The sequence below is a fragment of the Cetorhinus maximus genome, chromosome 11 (assembly GCF_964194155.1).
Source record: "Cetorhinus maximus chromosome 11, sCetMax3.hap1.1, whole genome shotgun sequence".
In the NCBI taxonomy this organism is placed as follows: domain Eukaryota; kingdom Metazoa; phylum Chordata; class Chondrichthyes; order Lamniformes; family Cetorhinidae; genus Cetorhinus; species Cetorhinus maximus.
This window is the reverse complement of record NC_135889.1, coordinates 23,343,056-23,359,131: the sequence shown is the minus strand read 5'-3', so window position 1 is coordinate 23,359,131 and position 16,076 is coordinate 23,343,056. Positions and strand designations below refer to the sequence as shown.

Genomic DNA, 16,076 nt, shown 5'->3' with positions numbered 1-16,076 from the left:
CATGACAGACTTGGTATTCCAGTACCTGGATCAGACAGGTCTGCAGTAGGTGAGGGCAGAATTGATGATCAGTCTTTTTCCCTTGTGAACTGGGAAGAGTAGAGCTACTGCTGGACATAGAGATCCTTCCCTTTTGGTTCTAGATCACCAAACAAGCCAACAGGCTAGTAGATGCTGTGGCATTCTTTGTAGCAGCTGCAGAAACCTTAACAGTGTTCCATGTTACATACATTTAGGCTGTTGAACTCCAGCAGCACTTCTGTGCTCACCTGGAAAATCATGTAATTTGGCTGTTGCCAACCTGTCCCCAAGTCATTTAGGCTTAGGAAAGTCATTCATATCCCTATAGGGAGAATGTGATCTGCATATAGAAACAGTTGTGTGGGTCGATGTAGAAAATGGTTAGAGTAGATTTTCCAGGTCCTCAGCCCCTACACGTGTTCATTTGAAAATTCTGTGCATGCTGTTCAATAACTTCCATCCATTATAGCTTACTGGGGTATGGTTCCACAGGTGTGTGCCTCCCTCTGCTGCTTTAGCTTTCATGCATGAACCCAGGAAATGAGGCAAGCTATTTGGCCATGGAGAGCATTCAGAGCCGAAACTTCCCCTCACCCAGCATCTGCACACACTTTACAGCTGTGGTCATTGAACAGGGATAACAAGAAGGAGCAGAGGACCATTTTTTACTATCCCTAGCAAAAGGGTGCTGAAGCTAGTTGTCATGCTCCAAGCTATGGTTCAATGGTAGCACTCTGAGTCACAAGGTTGTAGGTTCAAATCCCATTCAAAGGAGCCGAACACATAATCCAAGCTGACACCCCAGTACATTACAGAGGGAGTGTTGGAGCTGTGTCTTTCTTTTAAGACATTAGGCAAATTTACTGCTATGTTTCCCAACGTTTTGCACAAATTGGTAATATCAATGATGTGCTTCAACCCCTACCTCAAAAAGCACGACGCCAACACTGCAGTCTTTTCATTCTCTTCACAAGCTGCCCTTATGGTATCTCCCAACGAGGTTGGCAGTTAATGCTAGTCGAGTCAATTTTGTGGTATTAAAATTCATTTGAAATAGGATTCTTCTGGTTACCAGAGGGAGGAAGTAGGCATTCCAGCAGTCAGATCTGGATGTAAGCCCAGGTTCAAGAAAAAAAAAAGGTCATGTTTCAACATGCTGAATCACTCATTTCTGAAATGTGTTGTTCATCAAATCAGTCACTTTGTCTTAATGTGTATTTCATGTCGTGTTAACTGTTTCAACAGTGTATTGGAGTGTACAAAATGAACAGTAAACCGCTTGGAATCTGCTTAATATTAAACAATAAATCATTTCCTGGAACACACTTTAAGGAAAGAAATGGGACGGATTGTGATGCAGGTAAAGTTAAAAGGGTTCTAAATGATCACCTTGTACAGGCTATTGAAATAACGTTGTTAGAAAGATCACTGGTAATTGGTTATAAATTTTTAACAAGAATTCTGATGAGCAAGTTCCTTGTACAAAAGTGCTGCTAAGTTTCTTTGATGTTGTGATGGTGTAAACACTGTTGCACAGCATGGAAATATTGTGGCCCAATCAAAACCACCCTGGACAGTTGTTCTGCTCTCCTAAAGTTCCCATCTTCAGTCTGTTTGCCACTGTTTTTCTTTCCCAGACCCTCAAAGATTTATGTGCATACACCTGAGATCCCTCTGTTTCTGCACCCCCGTTAAAATCATATAATTAATTTATATATCCTCTCCTCATTCTTTCTTCCAAGATGCATCACATCTTAGTTCTCTGCATTAAATTTTATCTGTCATGCATCTGTCCATTTTACCTGTCTCTCTATGTCCTCCCAAAGTTTGTTACTATCCTGTTTATTACATTTCTGAGTTTAGTGCCATCTGCAGACTTTGAAATTATACCCTGTATATCCAAGTCCAAGTCATTAATATATATCAAAAAGAGCAGTTCCTTAAACCAATCCAGGGCACACCCCTGTATACATCCCTCAAGTCTGAAAATAACCTTAGGCAATTTCAGATGCTTGCAGCCAGTAGCCTTCAATTTTGCTAACAAGTCTATTTTGTAGTATGTTATCAACACCTTTTGAAAGTCCATACGCACACAAGCCGTACAAACTTCTTCAGCCCTATCCATTACCCTATCTAATTAGTCAAGCTCAATTTGCTATTACAAATCCATGCTAGCTGTTATTTATTAGCACTTTTCTCTAAGTGCCAATTAATTTTGTCCTGAATGAATATATTAAATAAAAGAGGTCCCAAAACAGCTCCATTTGGGACCCCACTAGTAAAATTTCCCAGGCTGATGACAAACCCTGTACTACAATCCAAATAGTTATGTATCCATTGTAAAACATTTCCGCTGTTCCCAGCTTTCTTGATTTTCAGCATCAGCCTTTCCAAAAAAACTGTAACAGAGGCCTTAATGAGATCCAAATACATATGTCCACTGCTGTATTAAGCTCCTCTCAAAGAAGACCACTAAATTAGATCAATAGGAACTCCTCTTCATGTACCCATATTACCTATCTTTTCTGATTTTATTTCTGTACAGATGTTCCATGATTTGATCCATAAAAGGCTTTCCATAACTTTACTCGCTAGTGGACACCAAACTCACAAGCCTGTAGTTTCCTGAGTTACTTCTGCTACCGTTTTTTTTAAAAAAGGAGTATCATCTGCCTTTCTCAAGTCCCCAGGTACCTCTCCAGTATCCTGTAATTTCTGTAAGTTTTGTGCCACGGATCCTGCAGTTTCCTCCCTTGAGGATCCCCAGATCCATCCCGAAGATTTATAGATCTTACAGTAGCCCCACTGCTCAGCAACCATACTGGCATTAATGTGAATAGTGTCACCATTTAACACTGGAAACATTTTCCCTTTTTCCAGATCAGAAAATTGCCTGTTTCTTCCTTGGTTAAAACTCAGCACTTTGCAACCTGTGTACCATCAGTTATCTTGTCCTGATTCTGCTTTCAGTGAACTTAGTCCTTCCTTTGTTTATCTTGTCCTGTTAAAATAGCTCAAACAAACTTATAAATTGTTATCCTGCATTTCCCTTGTCATATTCAAATTTGCCTGGCTTATTGTGGAAAGACTTATGAACTGCATAAGGAAGTCCTCTTAAAATATAGCCGGAGAAATGTTGTTATTAAATCTCCACAAACAAACCAGTGGACCCATCTGTGGATACCCTACTCACTCTTGGTAGGCTATTCAAACATAGGAGGATATACAACCATTCAATATTGGGACTAATTCTAGAGGAAGAGTGGTTTCAGCTCAATCAAGTTTTGACCACTCTCCTCACTGAGAGTGTAACAAGTACTATAGGAGAGGGTTTAAAATAATAGAGCAGGGGAAGAGAAGAAAAAGATGAGGAAACAGAAAGCAGAGCAAAAGAGTCAACAGAAGAAACAAAATGAGTAAAATTGCCAGACAGAGGTTTGTAAATGTACAAACATTTGTATGTCTCATTCACTTTGGTGAATGAGACATACAAATTGTTATGGGGGTATAATGGAATAGGATTAACAGAGACAAAGCTAAGGCTGGATTAGGACTGGGAGCTTAACTTTCTTGGTTACAAAATATTCATGAAAGTAAAAGTAAAGGGAGAGAACAATATTATTCAAATATTCCATTATAGCACTAGGACATATGATGCAAAAGCTAAATCTATCTGGGTTGCAGTAAATGTCCAGAAGAAAAGTTTTTAAAAAATCTTTTGTGGGATGTGGGCATCACTGACAAGGCCAGCATTTGTTGCCATCCCCAATTGTCCTTGACAGTCGTTAAAAGTAAAGCACATTGCTGTGGGTCTGGAGTCGTATGTAGACCAGACCAGGTAAGGGCAGCAGATTTCCCTCCCTCAAGGACATTAGCAAGCCAGATGGGTTTTTACGACAATCCATTATAGATTCCTGGTCACCATTACTGAGACTGGCTTTCAGTGGGTTAAAGTAAAGAGATTAAAGGGCAAGGCTGGGGAATGTTTGAAAGATCCAGCTTTGTGGGTATCATCCAGGTAACTGGATGCATAAACCTTTGATCTCATAGTTTAAAGTAAGACAGGGAGCTGGATGAAAGAGGCCAGTTGTCCTGTAGCTTGAGATAAAACACAAACTGGATTGGGACGATTCAGCTTCTTTTATAAACACATTTAAATTGAAAGAAATCAGATTGTAGGTTTTGTTTTTCATTGATAGGTCCTGCATGATGTTATGCGCCTGTTCATCAGCTATCAAATTCAATAAAATTAGTTTGAAAATGTTATAATCCTATACCTGTTGCTACTGGTCATTATTTATTACATTCAAGTCTGAATTCTTGTAACAGTTCAAGTGTTACTTTAAATTGGCACTTTAAAGGAGCACAGTTAGTCCCATTCTCCTGTTCTTTCCCCCTGTGGTTAATATAGGACTCGTAATATAAGAAAAAGAAGAGATTTTTAAAAAAGTATTGGGGGGGACTTAATAGGAAATAGTAGAAGATATCATAATCATATAAAAAGTAACAGGATTCTGAAAGGAAAAGTAGGGCTGATTAGAGATGAAAAAGGAAATCTCATGGAAGATGTATGAACGTTTTGTTTTCAAGTATATATCCAGTTTCATTTTGAAGCTTACTATTGAATCTGATTCCACTACCCTTTCAGCCAGTGCAATCCAGATCACAACAACTTGCTTTGTTTAAAAGATTTCTCATCGCGTCCCTGATTCTTTTGTCAATTATCTTAAATCTGTGTCCTCTAGTCACTGATCGTCCTGTCAGTGGAAACAATTTTTCTCTATCTAATCTTTCAAAACCCCTTAAAATTTAGATCAATGTGTTTTAGCCCAACAAGAGGCAGTATTGGATGTAGTTACAGGAAATGAAGTGGAACAGGTTGGTATTATCGGGTTATGCAACCACAAGGAAACAGCAATCATAACATAATTAGGTTCAAAAAATTAAAAAGGAGAGGGGATCCCCAAAGGTCAAGTTGCATACTGGAATAAAATTAATTTCTGTAAAATAAAGAAGGAACTAGCCCAGATAAACTGGAAATAAAAATAAGCAAATGAAACTAAGGTTCAAACTTGAGATGATTGTCAACTAGACACATCCCTTGAAATAATAAAGATAGTAGAGCAAAAGCTTGAGTTTCTTGGATAAGTCAATAATTAAAATGACACTTTAAAAAAAACTTAGCATGTGGTTAATATAAGACTCGTAATATAAGAAAAAGAAGATTTTTTTTAAAGTGTTGGGGGTGACTTAATAGGAAATAGTAGAGGATATCATAATCATATAAAAAGTAACAGGTTTCTGAAAGGAAAAGTAAGGCTGATTAGAGATGATAAAGGAAATCTCATGGAAGATGTATGCCTGCTGGGAGACAAAATAAGTACTTTGCATCACTTTGCACCTACTGTGTAGTAGTGGGAATGAAAGGATACAAGGAGAGGAGATAAAGCAGCTCATTAGGATGACTATATACCGTAGAAGTACTGAAAAACATGGTGGTACTAAAAGTGGAAAAGGTGCTGGATTGAGTAACCAATACAACATCCTGAAGGTGTGGTACCCAGAACTGCACACAGTACTCCAGGTGTGGTCTAACTAGGGATTTGTATAGCTACAACATAACTTTTACCCCCTTACATTCTAGTGCTCTTGATATAAAGATCAGAGTTTTTGATTATTTTCTGTGTTTGTTCATGACATTTTGATCTATGTATGTGGACCGTAAAGTCTTTTTTGCAACTCCACTGCTTCTAGCTTTTCACCGTTTAGAAAGTATTCTGTTCTAAACTTTTTAGGTCCAAAGTGGGTGACCTTATATTTACATATCTTGAAATTGATATGCCACAGTTTTGCCCATTGACTTAATCTATTACTATCTCTTTGTAACTGTATACTTTCATTGATTCTGCTTACAATGCCAACTATCTTTGGGTCATCGGCAAATAGTGGTTTTCTATCCCAGCATCCATGTCATTATAATTCATTGAAGAAACACAGTATACTTGCAATACTCAAAAAAGGGCCATAACTATATTTTTTATTTCTTTACAGAAAAGCTGACTCAAGTGTTTACGACGTTGGGATTTAAGATAGACAGACAAGATAACTTAACTGTGAAACACATGAAGAAAAAACTGCAGATGTACCAGAAGTTTAATCATATAAACAATGATTGTTTTGTATGTTGTATCCTTTCCCATGGTGAGCGAGATGCAGTTGCAGGAACTGATGGAGAACTTCTTCATATCAAAGAGATAAGGTGCATGTTTTCAGGGTCCCAGTGTCACTCACTGCTGGAAAAGCCCAAGGTCTTCTTTATTCAAGCTTGCCAAGGTCAAAAGTTACAAACAGCATGTCCAGTGATGGATTGTCTCACAAGCAGCAGCTCTGACCCTGAATTGGATGCAATATCACATTCCATCCCTGAGGACAGGGATTTCCTGGTTGCAATGTCTACAGTTTCTGACTATGTTTCCTATAGAACGGGCGAAGGCTCCTGGTTCATTCAAACACTGTGCACCTGCTTGGAAGAATACTGCTGCCAGTAAGCAATCTGGTTTTATTTTCTTTCTTTTGCTGAAGTTGTTGACTCATTATTGGCTACAGTTCCTTGGGCACCAACAGCCCCCAGTACTCTGACCAATTTGTCATACTGATGCATGAGCTGAGATGCTGAGCGTTGGCAGGTTTTCCATGGGAGCATCACAGCTTGACCTGGTCTTAACTTCAGGGTCCATAATTCAACATTATTTTCATAAGCTGACAGATCAGCTGTGTATTTCCAGCACATTTTGTTCAAAATTTGTTCTTTTACTGTTATGGTTCTGGAAGAACTTTTCAGTATCATATTAAACATTTTTCATGATTCTCTTCACTAAAGATGCCATTTGCACTTCGTATTTCTCATTGATATGACCTTAGCAAATGTTTTATTCATTTTTAAGATGCAGGTGGTGTTGACAAGATCGTCATTTATTGCCTATCCCTAGTTGCCCTGAGAAGTTGAGTGGTGGGTCATTGCCCTGAACTGCTGCAAACCTTGTAATGAAGGTGCTCCCACAATAATGTTAAGTAGGAAATTGTAGGATATTAAGCCAGCTAAATGAATACACTGCGACACCGGTCCAAGGCAACATGGTGTTTGATGGATTTGATGGGCAACTTGAAGATGATGGATTTCAATGACATTGTTGCTGTTGTCCACCCTGACAGTGCTGGGAGATGTGCTGGGGGTGTTGAAATAAGTTTCATGAGTTATTTGAGTACATCCTGTGTACAGAATGTACTGCAGCTGCAGAATATCAGTGGTGATGGGGTAGATATTGAGTCCAATGGAAGCGAACTGCCTTGCTGAGCTTCTTGGGTTTTGATAAAGCAGCACTCATCCAAGCGATCAGTGTGTATTCCACTTAGCTCCTGAATGAGCCTTGTAGCTTCTGGACAGGCTTTAATTTGTCAGATGAGACGTTCGCCTTGAACTATCCAGTCTTTACCCTATTCTTGTAGCAATGGTGTTTATATAGCTGATCCACTTAAGCCTCTGATGAAGAATTACCCTCAGGATGTTGACAGTGAGGAACTCAACAATAGTGGTGCCATTGAAGGTCGTGGTGCTGGGGGGAAGGTGACTGGGCTTTCTTTCATTTCCCATAGTCATTACCTGACACTATACTCTTCATAAAGTCCTTCTCCTTCTCTATTACACATATTCTTATAATTAAATTAGTCATAATTTTCAGGACTGGAAGAACTTTTCAGTATCATGTTGAACATTAAGCTGCACTTATTTTTCATAGGTTTACAAAATAAATAAATACTCAACATTTTGATTTTAAAAGTGAAGAATTAATTAACGCTCTTCCAAAGCTCTCTTGATTCAGGAATGTCTTTTTGGATTAGAAAATATTGCATTTCACTACACCAAGATTGGTAGGAGATAACTAGGAAATTATGGGCCTATTAGGCTGCTATAAGGATGTTTCAAGAATCTGTTATTAGGGAAGAATAACTGAGCACCTGGACAAATATGAACAGAGTGAATGATCGATTTGTAACGAGTAAGTCATGGCTAGTGAACCTGGTTAAATTTTTTGAGGAGGTAATCAATGTGGTGGGAAAAGAAATGTCTTCTGATGTTGTTCATATGGACTTACAGAAGACATTCAAGAACGTTCTACAAAAGAGACCTGTTAACAAAAATGAAAGCTCATGAAATGAGAGGCAACTTATTGATATGAGTAGGGAATTAGAAGAAAGGAGATAGAGGCCAGAAAATTTCACAATCAAGATTGATAGATTTTTGTTAGGCAAGGGTAATGAGATGAGTAAATTGGGCTAAGATGCAGATCAACCATGATCTAATTGAATAGTAGAACAGACTCGAATGGGCTGAATGGCCAGCTCCTGTTCCTTCCTATGAGGGCAACAGGTGGTAGTCAGCAGCATTAAACCAACCACTTGATGCCAAAAGACTGCATAGTGTCCAGAGCACATGGTGTTGGAGACAATCTTTCAACATTGATAGGGAATTGGTTAGGAGGTATGAGACAGAGTAGGGATTATGGCTAAGTACTCAAATTGACAATATATGACTAGCGGTGTCCCCTAGAGACTGAGGGACCTCTGCTTTTCACTCTATTTGTAACTGTTTTGGAAGAAGGAATAGAGAACCATATGTCCAAGTTTGCTAATGACACCAAGTTAGGTGGCACAGTAAATGGTGCAGATGGAGGCTGAAAGTTGCAAAGGGATATTAATAGATTAATTAAGTGAGAAAAACCGGCATGTGGAATTCAATGTGGGGAAGTATGAGGTCATTCAGTTCAGACCTAAGGAAGATAGAGCAGATTATTTTCTAAATGAAGAGAATTGAGGAATTGTGGATGAGCAGAGAGATTTATAGTCCAAGTACAGAAATCACTAAAAGCTAGTGGACTGGTGCAACTGATGGAATGTTGGCTTTTATCTCAAGAGGGGCAGAATGTAAGGGATAGAAATTATGTTACAGCTGTGCTGAACTCAATTTAGGCCCAATCTGGCATACTACATTCTGTTCTGGACACTACACCTCAGGAAAGATATGTTGGCCTTGGAGTAAGTGCAGCGCAGATTCACATAGGAGCATAAGAAATATGTGGAGAAAGCATAAGAAAATAGGAGCAGAAGTAGGCCATTTGTTCCCTTGAGCCTGCTCTGTCATTCAATAAGATCATTGCAGATCTGATTGTGGCCTGAACTCCACTTTCCTGCCTGTTCCCCATAACCCTTGACTTTTGCCAATCCAAAATCTATCTAACTCAGCCTTAAATATATTCATTGATCCATCCTCCACTGCTGTCTGTGGAAAAACATTCCAAAGACTAACGACCCTCAGAAGAAATTCCTCCTCATCTCAGTCTTAGATGGAAGACCCCTTATTTTGAAACGGTGTCCCCCTAGATATAGATTCCACCACCAGTGATACCAGGGCTAAAAGGGTTAACTTATAAGGTCAAGTTCTTAAACAAAGTTTGCATCCCCTTGAGTTTGGACGTCTAAAGGGTGATCTACTGAGCTTAAAATAGCTAAAGAAACTGATAGGGTAGATAGAGAAATGTTTACCTCTGGTGGGAGAGTCTGGAACAAGGAGGTATAACCTTAAAATAAGAGCGAGGTCATTCAGGTATGATGTTCGGGAAGCACACTTTCACATAAAAAATAGTGGAAATCTGGCACTCTCTCCCCCCAAAGATTTTTGAGGCTGCGGAGTCAATTGAAAGTTTCAAAACTAAGATTGAAAATTTTTTTATTAGACAGGGTATTAAGGGATACAGGACCAAGGCGGATAAACGGATTTAAGATACAGGTCAGCCATGATCTAACTGAATGTCAGAACAGGCTCGAGGAGCAGAGAGGCCGACTCCTGGTCTTATGTTCCATTCCTTTAAAGTTTGTCCTTTGTAAATCACATATAATTTTCTCCTGGTTATTACTGCACCAAAAATTTAAAATCATTTTGGTCAATATTCCTTTCAGATTCTACTCCTTCTATATCAAGAATGTTATCTTAAATACATATTTAGTGGATCTAAATGCAATTTAGCATCTATATGTGTTGGATCAAAATACAAGCCAGCAGTACATTCCCTACTTCTGAGTCAATAGGCTCAGTTCCATTTGAGAATTCCCAATTTTTACCCTGGGATTGACTAAAGTTACCCATTACTGCATTTTTATCTTGCCATATCCTTCTTAACTCATCATGTCATTATCTTCACCATCTGTTGCAGACCCCTAATATTGATCTGTGGTTCCCTTTGCTTGCATTCTAATACTTCTGCTTTTCTTTTTGCCTCCTCAGAGGATTCGACCTGCTTACAATTCTGACTGAAGTGAATCGGAGAGTGAGTGAAAAACATCCAAGTAGGAAGCAAATTCCAGAGCCAAGATTCACCCTGTCCAAGATGTTGGTATTTTCTGCACGGAGTTTAAACAGCTGATCCAATTGCAGTCACACAGGAGTGAAAATTTAGTGTTTGTGATCTCAGAAGAAAATTCATCAAGATGGCTTGACTTTAAAAATGTTTAGCCGACCATTGTACACTAGCAGTACCCATTGCTATTTGAACTCTAAAACAGTTGATGAACATGTAAAATGCAAGATAGGTTGAGCCAATTAAGGCACTCAGACTATTATGTTCTTTAGGAAAATTCTGGATTAATTTTCTGTGGATACCTAAAGAAGATTTCCAATTTTTTAAAAATGTGATTTTTAATGTAAATAGTGCAAGATTAAAAAGCTTCTAAAGAAGAAGAGACTGTTGAAAACGTGCTGTGTTAGAAGGAACCTTTGTACTCGGTTTATCCCTCTAAAATTGTGGTTTTTCTACTGTGTAAGTAGCAGTTTGGACAGAGTAATAGGCTCTTTGAAGAAAAAGACTTGCATTGAGAGAGTACCTTTCATGACCTAAGGACATCTCTTTGATCCTATACAGTTGGAGTAAATCTGAGAAAATGGTCATGACTGCCCATATTCTAAGAGTGACCACGGGTCTATTGTGGACATTCCCTGGTGCAGTCTAACTAAAACTGTCTGCAACCACGTTCTATTCCTGGGGTACAGAAGAGTCACCACACATCCAGGATGGAGGAGTGATTACACTTTCCTTTCCCCATGGCTTTCACAGGTTCATCGAGCAGTGATCAGGCACCCCCTTCCAGCCTGAACAGGAGCTCACCTTTGAGGTGAGATGATATGTCAATCCCCAAGTTATTACTAGCAGCAAACCTGGAAATGCATGGGTACTGGTATAGGCCACTCTGCCATTGCTGCACCAAAGCAAACCTTTCACTCTTTGAACTGTAAAAGTGGCACCTATACCCAGTCTATGTACAATCCCTGAAAGTGTTCAGAGAAAGTTGTAACCACACCATTCTCACAGGTTTACAATTTTCAGTGGGAGAGGGAGGGTCAGCCTGTTCTTGCAGTGGATTCATTATTTTATGTCGTAATGGTGTTCATTCAAAATAATGAGATCCCGTTCATGCATGCGCAGCCAGTTCACCCACCATGTTGCAAAACCTTATCATGCTAAGCAAGTGGATGTGAGGGATTTTTATCCAAATGCTGGAAGCAGAAACCCTCAACTCATTGAAAAGGCACCTGGATCTGCACCTAAGGTTCTGTAACCTGCAAAGCTATGGAGCAAGTGCTGGAAGGTGGGTTTAAAATGGACATTTTTTTTAATTTTCAACTGGCACAGACACGATGGGCTGAATGGCCTCCTTCTCTGCTGTAACTTTTCTATGGTCCTATATTTCAGGTAATCTTAGCTATTTTGTCAATTTTTTTGAGATATTGCTTTTAGAGGAAGCATAATGAAAGAAATACAAAAAGCAGAGCCTGAGGGTTCTAATGATGATTTTAGGAGTTGGAGTCAGAGCAAGGCTGACTCTGCGAGGGCAAGCAGGAAAACTGAAGTCAAAGCTGCCGGATGCAGGGCTGGAATTTTCTGCTCCCATCGGCGTCAGGTGTCGTGGTGGGGGGGCGGGGGGAGGACAATATGGCGAGAAGGCCAAGAATTGGTTTTATGCCATTGTAAAACCAGTTTACGACTGTCCGCTCCACCTCTCAATGGCGGGCCGTGTTTAAGCCGCCGCACGTTGGGAAGCTAATTTCAATACTTTAGCATCTCATTATAAGCCCTGCTTGCCAGAATCACCCGTACTACGTCAAATTTACCGCCCACGTTGGCATGACTTCAGAACGACATGCTTCACCACTGCCTTAACAAGACATGCACCTGGTGCTCTGAACTTCGAGGGGAACTCAGAGGTGAAGGCACACAACCTTGCATAGGGCACATGAGCATCGTCTGTAGGACATCCAGGAAGAAGCATTGTGCATTCGCGGGGGCGGGGGGCCTCAGGGCAGGGGGACACACAGGCTAGCTGGCTTTCGGTGCAGTGCTGAGACAAGGACTCCAGTTCAGGTCAAGGCAGCACAGACTGAAGGAAGTACACAGGCACATGCCTGGGAGGGAGTAGGGTGAGGGAAGCGGCTACGCACTTAGAAATGCTTGTCAAAAGTGAGCATTCTTCTGCAGCTGAGACCGTTGACATGCTTGGAGTTGGACCTCTGAAGCTTTTCTACTCAATCAAGCAACGCAAAAGCATGAAAGTGCCACCAAATGCTCCAGAACTTTTCACTCCTCAGACGTAGACTACGAATTAATGTGCATTTTAGGGGGCAGCAGAACAATTGGTTGACTGAGCAAGTTGTAGAATCCCCTTGCGAAAGATGGCCATAGCGCAATCACTGGTGGAGGCGCTCACAGCCCCTTGCAATGTCTTTATTCAGGTGTGCACCAGTATCCATCATGGTTCAAGCTAACAGCGCAGCCTTGCAGTGCAGGTTAGAATGTCTGCGCCTGAGCTGAGATCACAGCATGCAGTCTAGTAGCCAAAGCTGCCGCCTATCAGTCAAGTTGAGAGGGGCAGAGGATGTTCGGGTTTCAGACACTGGCCATCCAAGTGGTGGCCAGCATGTGTGAAGGGTCTTTCAGACTTAACCAAGAGAGGTTTTTAGGACACGTGCTAACCCACACATTCCCCTCTTTGATCCTGCAGGGGGAGAACATCAGGATCATGGAGCCTGGTGATTTAGCGGTATGCCTCATGGCTTTACAAAGACCAGAGAAGAAGAAGAGTGCGTTGGAGGCACCTGGCTCAGCAAAGGGAGGAGCACCTCCCTCAATATGAAGGGGTGGCAGGGCCTGCTGTGCACGCAGCTGAAGATCCATAGTGAGCCGTCACTTGTAGGTGCCTCGCTAGACCCAGAGTCTATCGACGACACCTGTCATTCCTGCAGATGACTGAGAACCACTGTTGCCGAAGACTGCGCATGTCTAGGGAAATGGTTGGTCACATATGCCACCTGCTGCATTTGGCACCACGGGGACATGGAGGACATCCACTACCAGTGGCCGTGAAAGTGACCGCGACACTGAAATGTTTATATCAGTGGTTCCTTCCAGGGCTCCACAGGTGACCTGTGCGGGATCTCCCAGGCCTCCATGCACAACCGTATCCAGGAGGTCACGGATGCAATCTTCGTGAAGGCACAGAATTTTGTGCATTTCACCCGGAACCAGGAAAGTCAGGAAGCAAGAGCGCTGGGATTTGCACAGATCTTTGGTTTTCCACAGGTGTTGGGTGCCATCCATTGCACTCATGTGGTGCTTAGATCTCTGTGGCAACAAGGAGTTGTGAGGAAATAGAGATAGTTTAAATAAGTTATATTGGTATTTGTGGGTTTTAGGAATGAGTTTTAGCTTTAACGTTTAAGTTTGATTTGTATTTCTGTATGTGTGTTAAGAAAAGGTCAAATTGCGTTTTCGTTTCACTTTAAAAGGTGCCTGCATTTCTAATGAGAGTTTTATGACTGTTGCAGCTAAGTTAAACAAACAAGAGTAGAGAAACTGGGCTGTTGCCCAGCAACAGGGGTACAGAGAGGCAGGTCCCTCCCACAGACACATGGAAAAATTAAAGAAACAGCAGTTTTGAGATCAGTTTGATGACAGCTGCCAAACAGAAGCCAACTAGAAGGGACAGATAGCCAGTCCCAAGTTAAAATTGGTTGAAAGTAGCTGCCAGAGAGAGACTGGAGCAAAAGGGACAGATAGCAAGTCCCAAGCTAAAGAAAAGATCCCAAAATCCAGGGGAGTGGAACAGTTGAAAGGCCCAAGCAGACCTTCTAGTCAAAGAAAGTACAGGAATCTGGAAAAGGTCCTGTTAAGTGAAGTTAAGAGTGGGGGACAGAGAGGAAAGCTCCAAGCTTCAGATTTAAAGAGACAAAAGCTGCAGAAAGGAGATTTAAAGCTAGAACAGCTTGCAAGAGGCAAGAAAGTCCAAAGAGACAGCTGAAAGTCTGTAACTCCTTGCTATGGGCAGTTGAAGCAGTGGTATACTGTTGATGACTGAGTCAGTGAGAGAGAATGCTTGAAAGACAGCTTGAAGGCATGTGATGACATGGGAGAAGAACATCAAAAACATAGAAACTAGGAGCAGGACTAGGCCATTCGGCCCTTTGAGCCTGCTCTGCAATTCATTATGATCATGGCTAATCATTCAACTCAATAGCCTGCTCCCGCTTTCTCCCCATACCCTTTGATCCCTAACTCCTTCTTGAAAACATACAATGTTTTGGTCTCAATTACTTTCTGTGGTAACGAATTCCACAGGCTCATCACTCTCTAGGTGAAGAAATTTCTCCTCATCTCAGTCCTAAATGGTCTCATAATATCCTCAGACTGTGACCCCTGGTTCTGGACTCCCCCAACATCAGGAACATCCCTCCTACATCTACCCTGTCTAGTGCTGTTAGAATTTTATAGGTTTCTATGAGATCTCCCCTCATTGTTCTGAACTCCGATGAATATAATCCTAACCGACTCAATCTCTCCTCATATGTCAGTCCCGCCATCCCAGGAATCAGTCAGGTAAACCTTTGCTGCACTCCCTCGATAGTATAGTTGTAGATGAAGGAGTATTGTAATATACTTAATCTTTTCTTGTTTAAAAAATCTTTTATGCTTTTGTTAAAAGTTCATCAGCTGACTCCGGTGATTCTGTTCGGTCACCCCTCTCCACATATCTAAGCAAACAAATAAAAGTTAGGATCTATCAAGCTGCGTTCAACCCTGGGATCAAGCTTGTCCAGTGGTAACCTTAGCTGGAGATCATAACACAGTCAACTATGTCAGCCGCAAGGGCTTCCACTCGCTGAATGTTCCTTTGTTGTACAACTACCACAAACACATCCTACAGATCTGTGCATGATTCCCAGGGGGCATCCATGACTCCTACATCCTTAGCAGGTCTCAGATCCTTGACATCTTCCAGGGTGCAGAGAGGTGGCAGTGTTGGCTCCTCGGGGACAAGGGCTACCTACAGAGCTCCTGGCTGGTGATTCCCATGCGGCGGCCTCAGACTGCAGCAGAGTACGGTATAACAAGGGTTATGCCATGACCCAGACTTTGTTGGAGCAAACAATAGGCATTTTGAAAATTAGGTTCCAGTGCCTTGACAGGTCCAGTGGAGCACTGCAATACAGTCCACTGAGGGTGTCGCGCATAATCGTCGCTTGCTGCGTGCTACACAACCTGGTGCTACAATGGGGGACGACCTGGCTGAGGAGGAGATGGAAGAGATGCATGTCTCCTCCGATGGAGCAGATACTTCCTCCTACCTCTCCCTGGACCATGATCCCACCACTGAACATCAAGCCATTGTTTCCAGGACTGTCACTGACCTCATCTCCTCTGGAGATCTTCCTTCCACAGCTTCCAACCTGATAGTCGCCCAACCTCGGACGGCCCGCTTCTACCTCCTACCCAAAATCCACAAACAGGACTGTCCCGGCAGACCGATCGTGTCAGCCTGTTCCTGCCCCACGGAACTCATTTCTTGCTATCTTGACTCCCTTCTCTCTCCCCTTGTCCAGTCCCTTCCCACCTACATCCGTGATTCCTCTGACACCTTACGTCGCATCAACAATTTCCAGTTCACTGGCCCCA

The 16,076-nt window shown here is 41.6% G+C and overlaps 2 protein-coding genes across 3 annotated transcripts in view; one reads left to right on the top strand and one right to left on the bottom strand.

Annotated features, from left to right (window-relative positions):
- Nucleotides 1-10,823, top strand: part of LOC144686433 (caspase-8-like) — a 53,940-nt gene extending 43,117 nt beyond the window's left edge. The window contains exons 9-11 of one of the 2 annotated variants that reach the window (XM_078551635.1): nucleotides 1,267-1,381; nucleotides 6,073-6,565; nucleotides 10,361-10,823. In XM_078551635.1, the coding sequence (XP_078407761.1) occupies nucleotides 1,267-1,381; nucleotides 6,073-6,565; nucleotides 10,361-10,499 (747 nt within the window). In that variant the 3' untranslated portion in view covers nucleotides 10,500-10,823. The remainder of the gene's footprint in view (nucleotides 1-1,266; nucleotides 1,382-6,072; nucleotides 6,566-10,360) is intronic. The other variant, XM_078551634.1, reaches the window with a different exon arrangement.
- Nucleotides 1-16,076, bottom strand: part of c11h21orf58 (chromosome 11 C21orf58 homolog) — a 265,111-nt gene that overhangs the window by 171,951 nt on the left and 77,084 nt on the right. The gene's annotated exons all lie outside the window — the stretch shown is intronic.